We start from the raw sequence: 24,001 nt of genomic DNA, 5'->3' as shown, positions 1-24,001 counted from the left end.
TTGTTCTGCAGGTCTTGGCCTCTTGCTAGCTGTCAGGGCAGAGCTGGTTCCATGGGTTGGTGAAAGCAGTGTCCAACCAGGCCCAAGACACAGGGACAGGATTTTGCCTCTGTCATGTCCCACTAATGAGCAGTCTAGGGGTCCTCTGTAGAAGGGTGGCTCTTGAATATTGAGAGGACAGTATCCCTCACTGGTGATCATTTGGAACTTGATGGCCTGAAGGTGAGAGGCGAGAAATAGGATTATTAGAATGAGAAGAATGCTAAGCCAAAATAAGGGGGTGATGATAGCTCCAAAAAATTCTGAGACTGCCAATATGCTCAGGTAGCTGGTGGCTATAGTTATGCCTGCTAAGACTTGGGTGCCTGGGGTTGCTAGCTGATTCCATTGGGTTCTTGGGGTTGCTAGCTGATTCCAATATGTGCCCAGAATTAGAATATTGATCCAGATTTTTACATTACCCATCCGTCTTGTTTCTTCTGACCTGCAGCCAGAGATCACTGGTTGGTTCACAGGAATAAGCAGGGTTAATCTAAATTGCAGACAAAAACTCAAAAACTGATGAGACTAGAGTCTAATAATAGGTGTACCATAGTTTTTGAAACATAATTTTTTTTCTCTCCGGTCCTCAGTTTTATTAAAGACAAATCATGATAGAACTCAAAAACTGATGAGACTAGAGTCTAATAATAGGTGTACCATAGTTTTTGAAACATAATTTTTTTTCTCTCCGGTCCTCAGTTTTATTAAAGACAAATCATGATAGAACTGACTTGTTCACAAAATAAACTTTAGTCTTATTATACTTGGCATGGTTATTTGCATAAAGCACAGTGAGAATAATTATGTGCCATATAGAGTCCTTTTAAAATTGGCTTTAATGAAACTGTTTTCCATAAGGAATTTCAGATAAGACTTTTTTAAAGCCTTAGGTTGGCACCATCAAATACCTGTATGACTTGGGTAAAGTTCTCTCTTCTTATGTTCTCAAGATAACTTGGGGCTTCTAGACCTGTTATAAAGTGACATTCTTTACTCACCACAAGCCAGGAGCCCTTTACAGGGCCTGTGCAGCCAAGGTATGAGGGCAGTTTTCTGAAGGAACTTTTATTGGCTTCATAATTCCATTATGATTCCTTAAAGAAAAGCATGCCAATGTCAAAGCCTTGGTAAAATAACCAGTTTCTCCAGGTGTGTCCTGTTATAAAAGAAAACAGATTCTTTTCTTTCTGTTTTTCTTTATTTTAGACAGAGTCTTGCTCTGTCACCCAGGCTGGAGTGCAGTGGTGCAATCTCAGCTCGCTGCAAGCTTCACCTCCCGGGTTCATGCCATCCTCCTGCCTCAGCCTCCTGAGTAGCTGGGACTACAAGGCACCTGCCACCATGCCCAACTAACTTTCTGTATTTTTTAGTAGGGATGGGATTTCACTGTGTTAGCCAGGATGGTCTCGATCTCCTGACCTCGTGATCCACCCGCCTCGGCCTCCCAAAGTGCTGGGGTTACAGGCGTTGAGCCACCACACCTGGCCCATACAAGACACTTTTTTATATAAAAGATGCTTTTTTATATAAAATCTCTTCTTTATAACCTTCCGTGCCTTTAGAACCTTTGAATTCAACAAAAATCATTTTCCTTTCATTAGAAAGTAAAGATTTGTACTGCATGTTGTTTTGCAAGTTCTGTAAAGGGGGAACAAATGAGGAGGTTATTTACATACTGCACTGGAGAAGTTATCCCACCTCAAGAGATTGCTCAGTTAGATTTTTGCTAGTGCTTGTCTGAATAAGTGTGGGCTATTTCTATATCATTGGGTAGGACTGTCCAGGATGCAGTTATTGGTTAAAGATTTAGGTAGCTTTCTTAGGAGAAATAGAGCTATTAGAAAGATGAATTCAGGCCGGGAGTGGTGGCTCATGCTTGTAATCCCAGCACTTTGGGAGGCCGAGGCGGGCAGATCACCTGAGGTCGGGAGTTCGAGACCAGCCTGATCAACATGGAGAAACCCCATCTCTATTAAAAATACAAAATTAGCTGAGCATGGTGGCACATGCCTGTAATCCCAGCTGCTAGGGAGGCTGAGGCAGGAGAATCGCTTGAACCTGGGAGGTGGAGATTGTGATGAGCTGAGATCACACCATTGCACTCCAGCCTGGGCAACAAGAGTGAAACTCCATCTCAAAAAAATTTTTAAAATAAAAGAAAGATGAATTCGGAGGTCAGGTAAATATTAAGCAAGCACCCATCTTGGAAAAAAAAATATTTTTGCCCTAAAGAGGTGTTGGGTATTTAGATATCACCAGGGACTGGTCCCTTAAGTAACATAAAGGGATGTGAATTTTTTCTTTTGGAGGGAGGGGGTGCCATTTCCCCCATTACCTGACAGGATTTGGAGGAAAGTTGCTCAGAGAAGGAGATTAGCACAGAGTAAGCAGCTCTTGAACCCAAAAGAGAAATGTATAATTTTACTTGCCACCTCCAAAGTTGCCCTCAACTTTGTCCTGTTGATGGATTTGGAAGCCAGTCAGAGCAGACAGCCCCTTCAGCTGAAGGCCATCAGGAGTTGGGATTCTGTCCCACAGGTGGTTTGGCTCTCAGAGCAGTCTCATTTCCAGTGGCTGACCTTCTGGCAAAAGGGGCAAGCCATGCACATAGCTTTTATCCCACTGGGGCAGTGCCTTCCAGTGCCCTGGCTTCCTGCACCAAAGGTAGTTACCTGGAGAAGTGTCCTTAGGGCAACCTGGAGGGGGCTAGTGGGCTTGCAGAGCAGCCGATAGATACCTCCTTTCTCTTTGTTTCTCCTTTTTCTTGGCTCTGTCCTCCTTACTCTGCTCTCAGTTATGAAAGACTGAAGAGGCTAATCTGAGGACCTCCTTCACAGGGGCACTAGGTTCCAAGGCTGACTTTTGTTATTTCCTCCCCTTTCATTTTTAAGCCAAATAGTATTATGAAGGAAAACTGGTTTCTTGTTTTAAGGTTTGGGAGAATTTTTCCATTTTAGGAGATACATCCAAGGGGCAGTTCTTGTGATATCGAGACAAGATTACCTGTCTGTGAAGAGAGAACAGAGGAGAAAAAAGTAAAAACAAAGTGTCCCATTTTACTTTCCTGTTATCCTGTATGGGGCATCCCCCATTTGTCCTTAGGGTTCCAGAATGAACCAGTCTTACCATGTACCCTTTGCCTTGGTCCCATCTCATCACAAGTGTGCACTTGAGAACAGAGGAGATACTGAAGTGAACAGTGGTCTCCTTGTTTATCCTTGGGGTTCCAGAATGAACCAGTCTTACCATGTACCCCTAACCTTGCCTTCGTCTCTGTTCTAATGCTAATCTGTTAGTCTGGGACCAAGTTTTATCTCTGTCCTATGGGTCTCTTGTGCCGACGGTCTTGGGCTGGCCTATATCCTTGTCTCCATGACCTCATAGTGACTCTCACTCGGAGCATTTTAGCAACAAAATCATTATCTTTTCTTAGATTCCCATTTTACACGTTTTTCAAGTAGAAAAGAGGCCTGCTTTTCAGCTAACTGCCTCAAGGGGGCTGGACTTCCCTTCCTTTGAATATGACATTGAAGGTCTTGATGCATGTTGAGAAGAGCATGGAACTGATTAGAGAAATGGAGGCTACAGGAAGAAGTGGGAGGATGTGAGAGGAATACTCATGGGAAGCCTTCATATGCTCACAAAAACAGCAACCCTTGGATTCTAGAGGGAAATGTTTATTTGCCCTCTTGACATAAAGTAGTAACCTCCAGAGAACGTGGAGGGGCTTGGGGCTTGGAGTAAGAACTCACAAAGGGCAAGGGAAGAACTCTGCCTCCTTCCCGAGGGATTCTAACTCAAAAAAAGGCAAGTATGTGGGACTTTTAAAGGGCCACAGAGTGAGGCCCTATGCAGGTGGACAAACTGCCTCAAAAGCCACTGAAAAACTTGCCCCTAGAGAGTAACAGGAACAAAAAGCATATGGCAAGTCATAAGTTGCTGGCAGAGCCAGGGTTCCAATTAGTTTGTCTGTCCCCACAATGTGCCAAGAGACAGGGGAAGGGTTGGAAGTCATCCAAGTTGGTAGGGTAAAAACAAGTATAAATCTCAGGGGATACCTGCAAGGAAGCCCATGTCTTTGTTGCCATGCAAATGCAGCCTGCAAGAACATTAATTACAGGGAGTATGTGTTTAAGAAGTCACGTGGCATGCAAAAGTGAAAACAAAGAGGCGGACTTGCCCCCGAGGCAGACAGTCTGGCAGGTGTGCAAGGCCATTTCAGAAAACACACAGAGAAAACAGGAGAATAGGCAGCATAGGTTTTTTTGGGAAAGAGGTAATTTTAGTTGAAAAGGCAGAAGAAACCCCAAGCATTGCATGGGTTTAGGCTTTAGTCCTACCATTCTCATGAGCTCCCTGTTTAGGAGCGCCATTAGTGCCTCAGTTCTACTTGATGTGGACTTCAAGGTCTTTCCCTCCACCACAAGCCACCTGCCAGGGTGAGCTGAGAGATCAGCCAGGAGGAGCATAGCCACTTGTGGCTGAGAGGAATCATTCTGGGGGTTGGTTTGTAAGCAGGAGAGTAAAAGGGGAGAACAAAACCATGTACAGAGGTTGAATGCCTTCAGCTGAAGAAGGCAAGGTGTAGAAGTCTCTTACGACTAGGGAACATATCTGAGTCATGCAGTACCAAAGTATGTTAGCAGTGGAACGTAGTGGAAAGTATGTTAACAGCATAATGTATTTGAGTCATGGCACCAAAGTATGTTACCAACAGCGAATCCATACAGATCTGCAGCAGTCTCAATTTTTGCCTTCTCAAAAGAAAGAATTCAACTCAGGGGTATAAGGCAGAAGGATAGACAGAGGCAAGTTTTAGAGCAGTAGTGAAAGTTTGTTAAAAGGCTTTAGAGCAGGAATGAAAAGAGGTAAAGTACACTTAGAAGAGGGCCAAGCAGGTGACTTGACAGATCAGATGTGCAGCTTGACATTTTGACTTGGGGTTTTTATATGTTGGTATGCTTCTGGGGTATTGTGTTCCTTCTCTCCTGATCCTTCCCTTGGGGTGGGCTGTCTGCATGTGCAGTGGCCTACTGACGCTTGGGAGGGGAGCATGCACAGTGTGTGTACTGGACTGTACACATGCTCACTTGAGGCATCCTTCCCGTACCAGTCAAATGTCCCTAGAAGGTCATATACCAATTAAACTCTGCCATTTAGACTCTTAATGTGCACTCTTGAGCCCACTTACCCATCTCCTGAAATCTTATCAGGAAGCTGCTGATTACCAGTTCCAGGAGTTTTGGTTTTTTGAGAGACTGTTTTTCCCTGGCATTGGTTGTGGCCAATTATTATTTTAGAGAGACAGTTAAGCCCATCTCTCTGATAGTTGCCTGACATTCCTGCTGTGTATGTGTGGTGGGGGGTGTGGGATGGGGTGGGGAGCCCTCTCCTGTTCTGCTCATGTCTAACTAGCTACCTCCTGTGACAGTTTGATTTAATGTGTCATGGTTGAAGAAAGTAAAGATCACTTGGTGACCATTCAGAGGCAAAACTTATCTGAGGAATTTAGAAGTAATTAGATTTTCCTATTATCTAAAGCTGGCATCTGGTACCAGTCTTCTTTCCCCTAAATTTATAAGTAACTAGAAATTTTATACATCTCCAGAATGCATGCATGTCAAAACTCATTGTGCAACCCTTGCTGACATCAAGGCACCAAAATGTCTACGAATGTAATCATTTATCATAACCTACATGGCTAATATAGTCCAAATTTCCCTTAAATCTTCTGCTTTAAGGTCCATAAATACCCCTAAGGAAAAATCCAGCACAATGCACTCAGTCTTCTCTTGTTGAGGTGCCCCACTGCACTCTCCTCCAGTGTTCTATCTAATAAAACTACTTTTCAAATCTATACTGTTGTTGGTAAATTATTCTTACTACCCTGCTGACCACTTTCCATTGCTGGAGTTCTAACACTTCACCCAACAATGGAAAAGTCACCTTTGGGTTGAATCTCTTTGGGAATTTTTGATCTTCTTGCACTTGGCTGTCCATATCTCTCTCCAGGTTTGGGGTGTTTTCGTTCTTTAAATAAGTTTTCCACTTATTTCTGTCTTCTGGTACTTTCTTTCTCTTTTCCTTCTGGTAGTACCATAGTCTGTATATGTATGTTAGTTCTCTTGATAGTGTTCCACAAATCCCATGCCTTTTCCTCATTTCTTTTCATTCATTTTTTTCTTCTTTCTCCTCTGACTGGATAGTTTCAAATGATCTGCTTTGAGTTCATAGATTCTTTCTTTTGCTTGATCAAGTTAGCTGTTAATGCTCTCCATTGCATTTTTTATTTCATTTATTACATTCTTCAGCTCCAGAATTTTTTAAATAAATTTTATTTTGCTTGCTTAAGGTACAGGAACACCTTGTTTTATTGCATTTTGCTCTATTGTGCTTCACAGATAATTGCCTTTTTCTCACAAATTGAAAGTTTGTGGCAACCTTACATCAAGCAAATCTATTGCTGCCATTTTTCCAACAGTATGTATTCACTTCTTGTCTCTGTGTCACATTTTGATAATTCTCACAATATTTTAAGTTTTCATTATTATTGTGTCCATTATGGTAATCTGCAATTAGTGATGTTTGATGTTATTATTGTAGTTGTTTTGAGACACCACAAACCACACTCATATAAGACAGCAAAGGTAATTAATAAAATTTGACTGCTTTGCCAACCAGCCATTTCCCCATTTCTCTCCTCTCCTTGGGCCTCCCACTTCCCTAAGACACAACAATATTGAAATCAGGCCAATTAATAACCCTACAATGGCTTCTAATTGTTTGAGTGAAATGAAGAATCACATATTTCTCACTTTAAATTAAAAGCTTAGTAAGGAGGGCACATTGAAAGCCAAGACAGATCAAAAGCTCGGCCTCTTGCACCAAACATTTAGCCAAATTGTGAATACAAAGAAAAAGTTATTGAAGGAATTAACGGTGCTATTCCAGTGAACACATAAATGATAAGAAAGCAAAACAGCCTTATTGCTAATATGGAGAAAGTTTTGGTTGTCTGAATAAAAGATCAAAGCAGCCACAACATTTTCTTAAGTCAAAGCCTAATCCAGAGAAAGGCCCTAACTCTCTTCAATTCTAGGAAGAATGAGAGAGGCAAAGAAGGTGCAGAAGAAAAATTTGAAGCTAGCAGTTGTTGTTGGTTCATGAGGTTTAAAGAAAGAAGCAACCTCCATTACATAAAAGTGCGAGGTGAAGTAGCAAGTGCTGATGTACAAGCTGCAACAAGTTATCCAGAAGACATAGCTAAGGTAATTAATGAAGGTGGCTGTACCAAACAATATATTTTCCACGGAGACAAGACAGTCTTCTGTTGAAAGAAGATACCATCTAGAACTTTCATAGCTAGAGAGAAAAAATCAAAGCCTGGCTTCAGAACTTCAAAAGACAGGCGGACTCTCTTGTTAGGGGCTAATGCAGCTGAAGACTTTAAGTTGAAGCCAAAACTATTTACTATTTTGAAAGTCCTAGGGCCCATAAGAATTATGCTAAATCCAGTCTACCTGTGCTCTGTCAATGGGACAACAAAGCCTGAATGACAGCACATCTATTTATGACATGATTTCCTGAATATTTAAGCCCACTATTGAGACTTACCACTTGGAAAAAAAGATTCCTTTCAAAATATTACTGCCCACTGACAATGCGTCTGGTCACTCAAGAGCTCTGATGGAGATGTACAAGGAGTTTAATGTTGGTTCCATGCCTGCTAACACAACATCCATTCTGTAGCCTATGGATAAGGGAGTAATTTCGACTTTCAAGTTTTATTATTTAAGAAATATGTTTCAAAGGCTATGGCCACCATAGATAATAATTCCTTTAATGAATCTGAGCAAAGTAAGTTGAAAATCTTCTGGAAAGGATTCACCAATCTAGATGCCATTAAGAATATTTGTCCTTAATAGAAGGAGGTCAAAATATGAAAATTAACGGGAGTTTGGAAGAAGTTGATTCCGTCCCCTGTGGAGGACTCTAAGGGGTTTAAGACTTCAGTGGAGTTAAGTATGTGTAAGATGGGATAGAAGTAGCAAGAGAACTAGAAGTAGAGGTGGAGCCTAAGGATGTAACTGAATTGCTGCAATCTCATAATACAATTTTAATAGATGAGGAGTTGCTTCTCATGGATGATCAAAGAAGCTGATTTCTTGAAATGGAATCTACTCCTGGTGAAGATGCCATGAACATTGTTTTAATGACAACAAAGAATTTACAATATTGCATAAGCTGAATTGATAAAACAGCAACAGGGTTTGAGATGATTGATTCCAACTTTGAAAGTATTTTTAAATTAAGGTATGTCTATTTTATTTTTACTTTTTTATTTTTATTTTTGAGATGGAGTCTCACTCTGTTGCTGGAGTGCTGGGGCAACACAGTGCTGGGACTCCAGTCCCAGGCTGGAGATCAGTGGCGCAATCTCAGCTCACTGCAACCTCTGCCTCCTGGGTTCAAGTGATTCTCCTGGCTCAGGCTTCTGAGTAGCTGGGATTACAGGCACCTGCCACCACGCCTGGCAAATTTTTGTATTTTTAGTAGAGATGGGGTTTCACTATGTTGGCTAGGCTGGTCTCGAACTCCTGACCTCACGTAATCTGCCCACCTTGGCCTCCCAAAGTGCTGGGAGTACAGGCATGAGCTACCGCACCTGGCTTATTTTATTTTTAGACACAATGCTATTGCACACCTAATAGACTACAGCAGAGGGTAAACATAACTTCTATATGCACTGGGAAACAAAAAGTTCATGTGACCCACTTTATTGTGATGTTTTCTTTATTGAAACGAACTGGAACTGAACCCACCCTATCTCTAAAGTATGCCTGTATACAATATGATGCTATAGAGTACATATATAGTAAACAGGTTACCATAATGAAGCAAATTAAATATCCATCATCTCACATAATTACCCTTTTTTATGGCAAAAGCAGCTAAAATCTATTCATTGATTAATAGCATGAATCCAGGATCTGGTACAGTTTTATTACCTACAATCCTCACGTGTTCATTAGATCTCTAGACTCCTTCCTCCTACATATCTGCCACTTTGTATCTTCTGACCTACATTCTGTTTGTTTTTTATTTCTGTTTGTTGAACTTCTCATTTGGTTTATGTGCTGTTTTCCTGATTTGATTAAGTTGTCTGTGTTCTCTTTGTGACTCACTGTGCTTTTTCATAACAATTATTTTAAATTTTCAGGAAATTTGTAGAGCTCCATTTTGGGGGAGTTGGTTACTGGAAAAATACAGTGTTTCTTGGGTGGTGACATGTTTCCTGGACTTTTCATATTCCTCGAAGTCTTGAGTTACTGTCTTTGCATTTGGAGATATAGTCACCTCCTCCAGTCTTCACTGACTGGCTTCAGGGGAGAAACACCATCACAGTCAGCTCAGCAGGGTATTTGATGGCTCTCTCAGGCCTTTTCTATGGATGTGCCCATTCCACCCCTCTTGCTCCCTCTTTGGAGGGAATTCCTAAGATTGTATGGCTTCTGTCAATCCTGCAGAGCCAGACCAGACGCTGAGAGGCTCTTGTTTGTCTTCCCTAGAGCAGTGCCCTAAAATGCTCACGTTTGTGTGTTTTCTCCCAGTCTCATGGAGTTGGGTGGGCTGTCTGCACATGCCATCTGCAGAGGCTTGCACTTGCTGCCTCCAGGAACGCACATGGAGAACAGGCTACAGGGGAGGGCCTAGTGATGCATGTGGGGCATTGGTGGTACCCATGGGCCAGTTGGGGTGGCCTGCAGGTGAGGCATCCCAAGCAGCTCATGGGTGGGTTTCTGATGGACTCCCTGAAGCAGTAATCGGGATCCATGGCCCTTTGTTGAGTTCCAAGTCCTGCTGGCTGTGAGTCTTTGCCTCTCTTCCCTGTTTGCCGCCTCCCACACCACTCAGCTGTGATAATTACCTCAGTATTTTCTGTGGGGTAAGAAAGAAGTGGGCCTCTTGGGCAGTGTCTCACACAGCTGGAGGAGCCAGGCGCTCACTCACTATTCTCTCACTTCTTCCCATGGGAGGAATCGTGGGCTGAGGAGCTCTCTCTTGGCACTGAGTTGTGCTACCTTGCAGAAGAGGTGTCACAGGTAAAGGGAAACTGCTCTTACCCTCTTCAATGCATCTATTCTTGGAGTTTTGACTCTACTAATGTGCTGGAATTTATCCACTGGTCACCCAGGCTCCCACTATAGTACTGTCTTCCATGGGTGGTTGTCAAAATCAATCCATCCATGGGGAAATGATGGTAGAAAACTCCTATTTTGCCATTTTACAGATATCACTCTCCTCTACTTTTAGATTCTTGATGATAGTCCCAATGGCTTCCATTTACCTACTAAAGGGATGGTGGTCTTTAGCAGGAAAATGACCATGTTCCACGCTGGAACGGTTGCTCTTAAAAATGACAGTTCTTCCAAAGCAGACATTTTTCTCTTTCACAATAGTCCCAGTATGTAACTTCCCAGAATGTAACTTCCACCAGAGCTTGGAGCTCTAGGTGATATAATCTGAGCTTTACTGAGTACACCAAGGAACTAAGAAGAGAAACAAAAACTATCAACTAGTAAACTATATTTACTCATCTATAGCCACCTCCACCCTGTTTCAGTTAAATTAGGTGAACACTAGTTGCTATAGATAGCCCCCCCAATTTATCTATTTTATCTATTATCAAAATTATCTATTACTTAGAGAGTTGATAGATAAACTTCCAAATTCCAGTTGCTTAACACAATAAAATACTTTTTTTTTCTTTATCCAAATGCAAAGTTGGCTGTTCTGCAGGTAGACCTTTCTCATGGTTACTTGGGACACAGACTTCTTTCCTCTTGGGCTTCCACCAATCCCCAAAGCCCTAGAGCCCTTTGTCTCCATCTGGCAGGTGGGGGTGAAGGGGAGGGGAGACACACGTGTTCTTTCTCCACTTCAGCCTGGAAGTGACTTGCATCACTTATGCTCACATTCCAGTGTGATGCCAGAGAGCTCAGAAATGGATTCCTTGGCTGGGTAGCCACTTCCTAGCAACAACTGCTCACTATGGAAGGGAACAGCTGGCCACTCTGCCACACACTGATTTTGAGAAGAGAACACAATAGATTATTTTTCATATAATTTCCGTCTCTCAGGGTTGAATCTTTAAAGGTTTAACAAGACTAATGATTGTAATATCAAATTAGGATTTGTAGCAATTTATAAAATATTCAGGTAATACCCATTTGTGGTGGAATGTGTCTATGTGTGTGATGGGGGCTGCGCATGGTGGAAAAAATTATCCTTCAGCCTTATTGGGTTTTCCTAAATAATGGAGACAAAGGTTTTTGATGGTTGCCTTGGATGATCACTGTTCTGTTAGCTTTCCTAGTAAAATTTGACTTTATGAGCATAGTACATCTGAGGAGGGATTTATGTGTTCCTTTGTGGTTTGTTGAGGCAAGAGGAGAGGGCAGCTGACCATGTTTGCTATTGTTAAAATCAGGAGACTTTCTCTCCTCCCTTTGCAGTAAAGAACATAAAATTGAAACACACTATGCAGCTTGAAGACAAGTCTGAGCCTGTGTTTGGGAAATTAAACAGCCTGAACACATCATTCATAGTAAGTTAAGGTGACAGCACATCTGATCTGAGTAGCACAAAGTACAATTCTATTACATTCACATTGTTTTTTGTGCCCTTCAGAATTTGCTAATCACCTATGGCCTGCTAGACCTGCTGAGCAGTCCTGCAGTTGAGTGGGTGGGGGTATTTGAGGGGTGGTAACATGAGTAGCAAAAGCAGTAATCTACTACTCTACAGCATGTATTACTTTGCATTCCTAGCTCCTCTCCAGTTATTATAGTAAAGCATCGGTAGGACGAAAGGTAGAAATGACATCGGTGAATATACTCATAATGACTGCTTATCAATTTACCCCTGTTGCCTTTTTCATTCTTTGCAAGTGGTCATTTTCATTTAACTGATGCTGCCTCTCTTCATTAAGAGGTAACAGTACATCAAGGCAGAACTATTTAATTTACCCAAATGATAATATCTCCTTGCACTTCTTTTCTATTTCCATGTCAAATTTTTGATTATCAACATTAATTTTGCTTGAAGTCAAGGATCAAATTGTCAATGCAAGCCAATTATATAAATTTGCTTGTCACTAGTGGACTTTGGTCTGCTGGTTGTTCCTTTGTAACATCCATTCATAAATAGAAAAATTGCATGGGCTGTACTTAAGTGTGATTCATGGTCATCATAGGAGAAAAGTTCTCAAATTCTTTTTCACATCTGCCTTTCAAAGAGTTCAGTTGTATTTCTGCCTACATTAAGTGCTTTTCCTTTTGCATGAATATTAATTTTCTTTCCAAGGGTTTGATTTGGCTGTGGCTTTTCTGACCTGATTCCCTTCTATATCATATGCTCAGCTCTTATACTCAAAGTAGAACAAAGCAATAGCTAATAAAAATCTAGTATTATAAAGCTGCAATACAACAAAATTTTAATTCAACTTTCTCTCCATTGTACTATGCTAATACAGATTCTAACATGTTTTTATTAAACTTCTGTCCAGCAGAAGCAACTTTATGAAGAGCATGTAGAATGCAAACCATGATACAGCTGGGCCAACACTCACTAGCTTTCCCTTTCCTTTCACTGTCCTACACCTGTACTGCTCTAGGGAGAGCCCAGCTGAACCTTGCAAAAGAGTGCACTGGTCTCTTTTATTCTTGCTGTTCCAGAAGATGTAACATGCACTAGGAGGAGGTGTTACATGGTATGACCACAGTGAAGTCCAGATATGAAAACGTGTAAGATATCTCTAGGATATTTCCTAAACACAGCAAACTTCAAGTCTCTGAATCAGCTACCTGGAACAAGGATGGCCGTGCCTAGGAGAATATTGACAGGAACCAAATAATATTCTAAGAGGGCAAAATGTGTGTGAGTTGTAATGTAATTTCAAGAGTATTTGTGTCCATTTTTAACATCCTTTCTCACCTACTCTTTCAATCCCACTTTTATTCTTCTGTAAAGCCTTCCCAAGCCTTTAAAGATATCAAAAAGCAGTAAGAACTCACTGAACTACCCATAAGTCATGTCTTGCCAACCCAATCAATTCTCCACAGAGGGACATCTTAATGCATAAACAAAACTCACTTCTGTTTCCTGTTGCACTTAAAACAAAATCCTAATTTTTTGCCATGGCCTGGAAGGTCTTCCACGAATGTGACCTTTCCTATCTTTCCAGTCTATTTCACACCTTCTCCCACTTTTGCTCATTCTGTTCCAGTTATATTGTATTTGTTCAGCAATTTGAAACTGCTAAGCTATTTCCCACCTCAGGACCTTTACACACGCTGTAGTCTTTGCTGGAACACAATTATCCCAGTTCTGCTGAGCTGTATCCTTCAGGTCCTTCAATTCTGAACTTAAATGTCACCTCTTCAGAGAGGCCTTTCCTGGCTACCATGTTTAAAATAAGTTTTTCACATTCTCACCCTCTTCATCTCCATCTTGATGCCTGCTTTGCTTTCTATGTATTATGGTATTTATTTACTTTCTTATTATCTCTTTCTCCTACTAGAACACAAGCTTTACAAGGGCAGGAACTTGTCTATCTTGTCTTTGTATCCCCAGCACCCGGCACAGGGCATCACACAAGCGGGTTGTTTGTCAGTGTTTGTTGAACGATGGTTTTTATGGTCCTTCCCTGGTTGGCTTTTTCCTTCCCACAGCGTACTTCTTTGTAGGGGCAGTTCTTTGTTTATAATTTGTCTTCCAAAAGGAAACTTACAAATGACTTTTAAAAAATTAAAATGTAGTGTATAGAAGCAACCTTTGAAAAACTGTGTTTCCAATGACAGCCTTTAGAATCCTATGTAGGAGCCCCTAGAATTGCAATACTTCAAAAATGAAGTGAATAACTAGCGCATGGCACTGTTCCACACAAACATGATTTTAGTTATATTCACTTCTCCACCCCTACCCAGGTTCTGTGACGCGTTACAGGAGATACAGCCAGGCAAACCCCAAATCTGAAACTTATGAATGAGCCGGGCGCGGTGGCTCAAGCCTGTAATCCCAGCACTTTGGGAGGCTGAGACGGGCAGATCACAAGGTCAGGAGATCGAGACCATCCTGGCTAACATGGTGAAACCCCGTCTCTACTAAAAAATACAAAAAACTAGCCTGGCGAGGTGGCGGCCGCCTGTAGTCCCAGCTACTCAGGAGGCTGAGGCAGGAGAATGGCGTAAACCCGGGAGGCGGAGCTTGGAGTGAGCTGAGATCCGGCCACTGCACTCCGGCCTGGGCGACAAAGCGAGACTCCGTCTCAAAAAAAGAAAAGAAAAAGAATGAAACTTATGAATGAGGAATATAAATAAGGGATGGCAAATGTGATTTGGGGGGAGAGGAAAAGAGGAGAGAGGGCAAATGACTGGCTGGTGGCTGTGGGAGGAGTTGGGGTCTGAGGCTGGGGAAGGACCTTCCATTTCTTCGCAGTGTGAAGGTCTTGTGACTTCCAAGCTTGATTGGTTTTGTTTTGATCATGCCTCAGAGGTGTGCCCCCTTGTTCTGTGGTTGGATCATTTCCAAAGCGTATTGATCCTGGAGGTTGGGGCCCCAGAATGAAGGTGGAAGCAGGTGGGTTAGGGCATGCCTGAATAGAGGGAGGCTTTTTCCATGGGTCTTCTGGTGTGTCTGAAAAGGGGACTCTACGCTGGCCCTGGGATGCGAACATAAAGGAGCAATGGGCACCTCCCCCAGCTTTCCCGGGAAAGACTCACAGCTCCCCAGCCAAGGCTTCCTCACACCCAGGCCAGCTTCTCCCAGCAGAGGAAACTTCCCTCTCCAAGGCCTCCTCTGTTCTGAAGCCCAGAAATGGGGTCAACAGGAAGACTCTCACTTCTCACTTCTCCTCAGCTATACACGGAGATACCCAGGAGTGAAACCCACCGACCTACGCTCCCCCAAAGGAGCCCCAGGTCTTACTGTAAGACTCTCTTTCTGTGAGTGACTCCACACAATATTCCGCCGGCCGGCTGAGCTGTTGCTAGCTGAGGTGCTGCACTTTCTACCCCACCACATATTCCCGGGGAGTGTTGCTGTTGCTCTTCCTCCAGCCATCTCCCCACATTGATTGCCTAGCAGAGACTGATCTTAGCACTTCCTTCCTGGTATAAGGCCTTACAGGTTATTCTGCTGGGTGGAGAAAAGGGCTGGAAGGGCTTTGGTGTGATTGTCTTCATTGTTTTCCCCTAGGGTCGCCCTTATTTGCCTTCCATTTTCAACAAAGGAAAGATGCTCCTGTGGGACAATGGAGGGATCAGGGGTCAGACAGGCAGGCTGCTCCCTCACCTAATCACTGCCCTCACCATCCTTCCCCATTTCCCTGTGGACCTCCATAGCCACCGCTGCGCAAGGTTTGCAACAAAGGGAACTAGATGACTGAAAGCAAGCCTCACTCACCACAGTGTGAGCTGTCATGGCAGAGGGAACTTTGAACTTCATGACTTAGATTGTTTTTTGGCTAATTTGTATGCCTTGCTGTGAGAAGTGAATGTATTTCTTTTAAACTACAGGAAGAAAAAAAGATAGCCAGGTGCGGTGGCTCACGCCTGTAATCCCAGCACTTTGGGAGGCCGAGGTGGGCAGATCACAAGGTCAGGAGTTCGAGACCAGCCTGGCCAATATGGTGAAACCCCGTCTCTACTAAAAATACAAAAATTAGCCGGGTGTGGTGGCATGCGCCTGTAGTTCCAGGTACTCAGAAGGCTGAGGCTGGAGAATCACTTGAACCTGGGAGATGGAGGTTGCAGTGAGCTGAGATCTCACCACTGCATTCCAGCCTGGGTGACAGAGCAAAACTCTGTCAAAAAAACAAAAAAACAAAAACAAAAAGAAATCACACTGGCCACCAATATGTCTAGGTAGAGTGATAAACACTCTGCCTATAATTGAGGGCCTCATCACACTAAACATGACAGCTACGCTGTGTGACTGCCAGCACACCCCAGAGAATCCCCGGATGGGCCTCTGGGACTCAGAAAATATCAATGTCCCTTCTAGGTGGTGGGAATTTTGTTTTGTCTTGCTCTCTCTATTTTAAATTGGAAAACAGACTAAGAAATGGTTAAATGTGTTTGCCAGAAAATATTCAAGTGTAAGGCAACAGTTTCCAAATTCCCTGCAGAGACTGGGCACAAGGGAACATTGGCAGCCAAGCCTGTTATTAAGAAGGTCACAAGATGCCATCTGTTACTGCGTGCACTTTACTGTTCAAGCATAACATCAACTAGGAGGTGGCTGCAATTGATTTTGCCTGTGAACTTAAAAGACAGAGCTATGGTGGACACCATAGTGATTTTAGTAGGCTTATATGAACAAACCATGTGTCTGCCTATGAGACGGGTGGGAGTTACATGGGGAGAAAATAGGGAAAAGGTGAAGCATTATTTTTAGTTCTGTCCTTGGTTATAGCTCAAATGTAATTTGGGATGCTCCTCGGTGATTTTCCTTTTTTTTTTTTTTTTTTTTTTTTGTGTGTGCCTGGTTGTAGCCGTTTACTAAATATGATAGAACTGCGTTCTTTATAATTACCAAGTTAAGGCAGATAAAAGGGGGAGGGCACGAATAAAAAGACAGATAAATGAACTGCCTTATTCTTTTGTTCCCAAAGAATAAAGGAGTGAAAAATCATTTTAAAGGATTTATAAAATCCACAAGAAAATTAAAATGGCACAATCAATACCCACCTGCCCTCTCCTAGATTCATCAGTTGTTAATATTTTGCCACATTTGCTTTATCTAAATCTCTCTGTACTGATGCCTATATATACTTATTTGCTGGAATGTTGAGAGTAAAATTAAAATATCATAACAGTATATCCTAAATACTTCTTCATGAGTCTCCTATGGATAAGAATGTTCTCTTACATAATCACAATATTATTATCACACTCAAAAAAAGTTTGACATTGTCTTAAAGTCAGCTGATTAGAAAAAAAGAAATTTAACGTTGCTAGAATGATTTTTATCTAATATATAGAACATTGAATGACTTATTCTTAAAAATCTGTCAGGAAAGAGATTTGCTCTCTAATCTATCCCAATGGTTAACATATCTCTCTTTAAGACAATGATACCTTATATTTTTGAGACATTTTGAAAATTCTGATGAAAGCTCTGGAACCTATCTTCAGAAAAATATTCATAAAGACTGTACCAGTTTGAGGCCTGTTAGTAACTGGGCTGCACAGCAGGAGGTGTACAGTGGGGAGCAAGCAAAGTTTCATCTGCATTTCCGGCCACTCCCCATGGTTGGCATTACTGCCTGAGCTCCACCTCCCGTCAGATCAGTGGAAGCATGAGATTCTCATAGGAGCACAAACCCTATTGTGAACTGAGCATGCAAAGCATCTGGGCTACATGCTCCTTATGAGAATCTAATGCCTGATGATCTGTCACTGTCTCCCATCACCCCCAGATGAGACCATCTAATTGCCAGAGAACAAGCTAGGGCCCCCACTGATTCTACATTATGGTGAGTTGTATAATTATTTTATTATATATTTCAGTGTAAGAATAATAGAAATAAAGTGATGTAAGAATAAAGAATAAATATAATGTGCTTGAATCATTCTGAAACCATCAACCCTGCACCTGCTCACCCACCTTCCATGTTTCCATTGTCTTCCCTGAAACTGGTTGCTGGTGCCAAAAAGAAAGGGGACTGCTGCATAAAGACACTTACACTGGCCAAGAATACACACATCTTGGCTGATTCTAGGTTGTATTGTTCACATTGAATCTAAATTCTCCTCCTTTGTGTACATACAATTTAAGGCCACAGTACTCGAAAAGGATGGAGAATGGTTTGTCTTTACCTTCTAACATTATGTTTTGTGTTCATGAACCTTCATTTCAAATGACAGGCAGGTGGGAGATCAAAGTATCCCCAACATATTAAAGGAAAGCAGAATCACAGATAAGGCTGGCAGTTGCACTATGACAGACACCCAGTAGGTGGACTAAATGATTAGAAGACCTGCAGGTATACTTCCAAACTTGAGCTTCTCTGATTCTGCAAGCCTATACTTGCTTTCTTGATAATTTGCTTTTAAAAACTAAATACCTGTGACCAGGAATTACAGGAAATACAGGTATTTCCATCAGTGTTGGTACAACATTTAAGGACCTAATACCCAAAGATAGAATTTGTTGGTAATTACGAAGATATTTAGTTTTATCAACAACAAATTGCCTAATTCAGTTACAGTTCTAAGACTGGGAAGTGGGAGCAGGAAGGTAGATACATACTAGCAAATTAGGGTAACATTAAATGTCCTTAATTAAAAGGCCAACTGAAGCTGCCAAGGTCAAGCTGTACCTTGGGCTCTATTTTGTGAACTGTGACCTCGCAAAGAGAAGTCATTAGCTAACCGTACTCCAACATATGTGAGCTTAACACTGGTGAAGAGGAACACTGGTTCCTCTCCATATACTGACTAAAGAAAATGAGAGACATTTCTAGTTCAGTGAGAAAAATGACCAAGTTGGCCGAAATATAAGCACAAATGTATAAATACCTAACGCTATGGTCTAGCACAAATTCTAATGTCTGTTTTTTCCCCATAATGCACCAAATGCCCTCAAAATTACTTTCTATAAAACTTTAATATTATAGAATCATATCACTTACTAATTAATGATTAGTATAATTCTTGAAAGGAAGGGTAACAAAAAGCTAGTTAAGCCTCTGGGAGGCCTGCGGGATTTATAAAAGTCTTACAGAGCTTTGAACGGCTAAGAATTCACAGAGCATGGAACAATCAGCACTAATTGTGAAGGATAAACTTCTTATCCGTCTGCTTTTACTGTGGCTATGAAAAAGTGGGTTTTTCTTGAATTTAGCTAAGTAATTGTTAAGCTCTTTGACTCTGGCTTAAGATACCTTGCTTTTAAAAAGAAGTTTATCAGCGTAAAAAAGCACACAAAACAATGAACATTTGCCACAGGCTAGTTCACTCTCTCGACTTATTTCTAATGCCAGATCCCATCATATTATATCAAGCAAGACACCCTTTCAGCATTTTCCCCTGATTTTTAATAAAATCACACAAGGTAACTCAGTATAATTCATCATTAAAAAATCAATCTGGGTACCATGGCTCATGCCTGTAATCCCAGCATTTTGGGAGGCTGAGATAGGAGGATTATTTGAGCTCGGGTGTTCGAGACCAGCCTGGGCAATAGAGCGAGAACTCATCTTTATGAAAAATGTTGAAAACTTAATTGAGTGTGGTGGCATGTTCCTGTAGTCCCAGCTTCTTGGGAGGCTGGGGCAGGAGGATCACTTGAACCTGGAAGTTGAAGGTTGCACTGAGCCATGATCATGCACTGCACTCCAGCCTGGGTGGCAGAGCAAGACTGTCTAAAAAAAAAAAATAAAGAAAAAGAAAGAAAAGAAGAAAAGTGCAAGTGAAAAAGCACAATGACATTGCATGTTCTCACTCGTAAGTGGGAGCTAAGCTATGAGGATTGCAAAGGTATAAGAATAACGCAATCGACTTTGTGGACTCAGGGGAAAGGGTGGGAAGTGGGTGAGGGATAAAAGACTACACTTGAGTATAGTGTACACTGCTTGGGTGATGGGTGCACCCAAATCTCAGAAGTCACCACTGAAGCACTTATTCATGTAACCAAACACCACCTGTTCCCAAAAAACCTATTGAAATAAAAAAAATTAGAAAATTTTAAAGAAAGAAATAAAAAGAAAAAAAACCATAATGAGCTACTCCTTCACATCCATTAGAATGGCTATAAGTGCAAAGACAATAACAAATGTTGGAGAAGATGTGGAGAAACAGGAACCTTCATTCATTGCTGGTAGAAATATTAAAATACAGCCACTTTGGAAAACACCTTGGCAGTTTCTTTAAAAGTTAAACAGAAATTAATAGCAGAATTCAGAATACAGGTTTTTACCCACTAGAAATGAAAACACATGTCTACACAGACTTGCATGTGAATGCTCATGGCAGCATTATCCACAGCAGCCAAAACTGGAAACAGTCCTAATGTCTGTTACCTGGTGAATGAGTAATGAAGTCCAGTATATTCATACAATGGAATACTATTCAGCAATTTAAAAAAAAAGAACAAAATACTAAAACAGCTGTAACATGGATGAACCTCAAAACACTGTATTAAATTAAAGAAGTCAGACATAAAAGATCACAGAGTGTATGATTCCATTTATACGAAATGTCCGGTAAAGGCAAATCTATAGAGAAAGTAGATGAGTGGTTTTCTGGTGCTGGTGTTAAGAAAGGGGATTAACTACAAAAGAGCAAAATGAATCTTATTGGGGTGATGAAAATACTCTAAAACCAGATTATGGTGATGATTGCATAACCTGGTAAGTTTACTGAATTCATTGAACTGTGTACTTAAATTTTGTCGATTTTAAGTTTTTAAGTGCTATATCAATAAAATTGTTTAAAAAAATACACCTGAGCTTCTTAAGACCTTAATAAAAATTTACAGCCTCAGAATTTCAGCAGTCTTGCTTCTCTCCAATTCTAAGAGTGTAAGCTGTGTATCTTAGGAGAATATTTCAGACACAAAAATGTTTATCTCTCCCAAAAGCTCCAGAAGAATTACTATGAATTTAACTTGTACGGTTTTGTCTTACCTGTTTGATGCTTACTTTTAAAAAGATATTATTCTTAATTGACACATAATAATTGTATATATTTCTGGAGAACAGTGTGGTATTTTAACACATGTATACAATGTATAATGAGTGAGTCCAGGTAACTGGCATATTCATCACCTCAAACATTTATGATTTATTTGTGTTGGGAACATCCAAAATCCTTTCTTGTAGCTATTTGAAAATATGCAATTTTCCAGAGATATTTCAAATAAAAAAAGAAAATACACAATAAATTATTGGGATTTTTTTTGAGACAGAGTCTTGCTCTGTTGTCCAGGTTAGAGTGCAGTGTGCAATCATGGCTCACTGCATCCTCCACTTCCCAGGCTCAGGCAATCCTCCTGCCTTAGCCTCCCTAGTAGCTGGAACCCCAGGTGCCACCATCACACCCAGCTCATTTTTTAAAATTATTATTTGTAGAGACGGGGGTCTCCCTATGTTGCCTATGCTGGTCTCAAACTCCTGGCCTCAAGTGATTCTCCTGTCTTGGACTGCCAAAGTGCTGGGATTACAGCCATGAGCCACGGTGTCTGGCCATAAATTACTGTTAACTGTATTCCCTCTACAATGTTATAGAACACTAAAATTTATTCCTCTTATCTAGCTATAATTTTTTTATCAGATGCTAAAGGGAAACAGATGATGTGTGTACAATTTGTGGTAGTAGCCTAATTGGAAGTGCAAGAAATTTTATTCTAACACTGCTTTTAATCCTGATTTTCCCTCTTCGTGTTCATGCAGGACTATTCCCTGATATAACCAGGCCCTTTAAAAAGTCATTTGATATCAAGCATGGAGTGGTAAGTCCAGTGTTTCTCAGCAATCACTTACCTGTAGAGAGTTTAAATTATTGTACACTGCATATTATTCGTTAAAAAAACAAAAGGGGTTAAAATTTTAAAAAACAATATTCACCAAACATTTATTCCTGAGTGCCTTTCTATTAGGTGATAGGAACACAACAATAACCAAGGTTACAAATTGTGAACAACTGATGATACTGTGCTTCTATCATCATCACCAACTTTTCCTCTTTCCCATGCAGAGGAAAAATTATTATATACTGGCAGTTAAAAATAACTTTTGTCTGATTGTAAACATTCAAATAATACAGAGTAACACAGTAAAGATTATCTGAAATTCTTTCCCTTCCCCCAGGGACAATCACCATTTTCATTTCAGTGAACATCCTTATAAATGTCTCTCTATACTTACGTATCCATAAGGATACATGCATACACACAGTCTGTTGATGAGATCATACTGGACGCTGTCCTCTGTAACCTGCTTTTATCCCTCAGTATTTTCATGGACATCTTTCAGTGTTAATCAACATAATTATTTGTTGTCATTTTTAATGGATACATAATATTTTATTAACTGACTCCATTACAATTTAAAAATATGCCATAGGCCGGGCATGGTGGCTCAGGCCTGTAATCCCAGCACTTTGGGAGGCCGAGGCAGGTGGATCACCTGAGGTCAGGAGTTTGAGACCAGCCTGACCAACATAGTGAAACCCCATCTCTACTAAAAAAAAAAATACAAAATTAGCTGGGCATGATGGTACGTGCCTGTAATCCCAGATGCTTGGAAGGTTGAACCAGGAAAGTTGCTCGAACCCGGGAGGTGGATGTTGTAGTGAACTGAGATCATGCCACTGCACTGCAGCCTGGGCAACAAGAGTGAAACTCTATCTCAAAAAAAAAAAAATCTATATATAGGTATATACACATATGCCATATAAGGAGGCATTTAAGGTTTTCTAACTTGTAACTACTGTAACCCATGCTGTGAGCAACAAAATTTGAAATACGTTTTTGCAGCTGTAAAATCATCTCTTCAGGGTACGTTCGCATAAGAGGAATTCTTGGGTCAAAAGTACACTTATTTTACAAATGGCCAAACTGCCTTCCCGAAAATTGGCTTCGTGCCCCAGTAGTGCGTGAGAATGTCTGTTTTCCTATATCCTCTCTAACACTAGCTTTAAAATATAATCTTGATGTTTTCCAACTTGATAGATGAAGATAGTTCAATTTTCTTTTAATTTCATTTCTTTGATTATTAGTGAAGTCAAGCACCTCCTCCTATGTTTATTCATCATTCATAGTTCTTTCATGAATTGTAATTGATTCTCACTATTTGTGGTTATATTTTGTAAAATCACCATGAATACTGAATTAAGGAATACTGAACCATTGTTCCTAAAGGAAATATAAGGTTAGATTCCTGGGAGCCTCCAGTCACTACATCTTTGCCGACTGATCAATATATAATTTTGTTTTTACGTATGTTTCTGTTTAAAGACACTTAATATATGTTGTTAATTTATTAACATTGAACTCATGGCTAACAGCACTATAACTAATGCCAGAATGGAGCTTAATTAATTTACAATTAATTAATACATTTTAGCAAGTAGGTGAATTTGCAAATACAAATTTGTGAATAATTATATTTGAATGATAATGATAGTATATTTCCTTTGTCCATTTTCCTACTAGGGTGTTTAGCTTTTTCTTATTGATTTGTATATGGTATTTTCATATTAGGATTGTACTCTGTTGTCTATATTTTACTGTTATTGTTTGTTATTACAGTGGTGGCTTTTTTTTTTTTTTTTTTTTTTTTTTTGAGACAGGGTCTTGCTGTGTTGCCCGGGCTGGCCTTGAACTTCTGGACTTAAACAATCTTCTATCTCAGCCTCCCGTGTGGCTGAAACTACACTGCACTCACAGTGGTGGCTTTTGACAGCAGTATTCAGAAAGCAAAGGGTGCTTTCTGAATGCAGGGGTGGGGAGGAGCAATATTGGGAAAATGAATTTTATTAGATTTTATTATTATGAAAGTGGTTGGTATTTATTTCTATCTCTTCTTTTTATAGGCACATCAAATTTGGGATTTTGGTGATTGTTTTTCAACACCTCCAAATTATGGAAAATACTGTAAGCCCCATCCTAAACTACTACTTTATATCCATTTTCTGGCCTTTATTTTAATAGTGGACTTCATGTGATATTTCCACACCTTTTGCGTTTCTGCTTCCTTCCTCCTGGCACCCACATTGTTACATCATTTTATCTCTCCTAACAATACAAAAGGTAGGATGCAGAAATAACAGGAGGGAGAAATGCAAGAGGCATTTGCCACTCATGCTGGTGGCAGAGGCAGGGGCTGCATATGTAAAGATTTGGATCTATTGATTTAAAACAATGTTTGGGAATGTCAGGAAATTTCACTTAT

At 40.7% G+C, this 24,001-nt stretch overlaps 1 protein-coding gene across 1 annotated transcript in view; it reads left to right on the top strand.

Annotated features, from left to right (window-relative positions):
• Positions 1-24,001, top strand: part of C3H4orf51 (chromosome 3 C4orf51 homolog) — a 41,570-nt gene that overhangs the window by 14,942 nt on the left and 2,627 nt on the right. Inside the window, exons 3-4 of the mRNA XM_023226219.1 lie at positions 21,500-21,558; positions 23,643-23,703. Coding sequence (XP_023081987.1) covers positions 21,500-21,558; positions 23,643-23,703 — 120 coding nt within the window. The remainder of the gene's footprint in view (positions 1-21,499; positions 21,559-23,642; positions 23,704-24,001) is intronic.

This window comes from Piliocolobus tephrosceles, chromosome 3 (genome assembly GCF_002776525.5).
Source record: "Piliocolobus tephrosceles isolate RC106 chromosome 3, ASM277652v3, whole genome shotgun sequence".
NCBI classification, from domain to species: domain Eukaryota; kingdom Metazoa; phylum Chordata; class Mammalia; order Primates; family Cercopithecidae; genus Piliocolobus; species Piliocolobus tephrosceles.
This window is presented reverse-complemented; position numbering and strand designations above follow the sequence as displayed.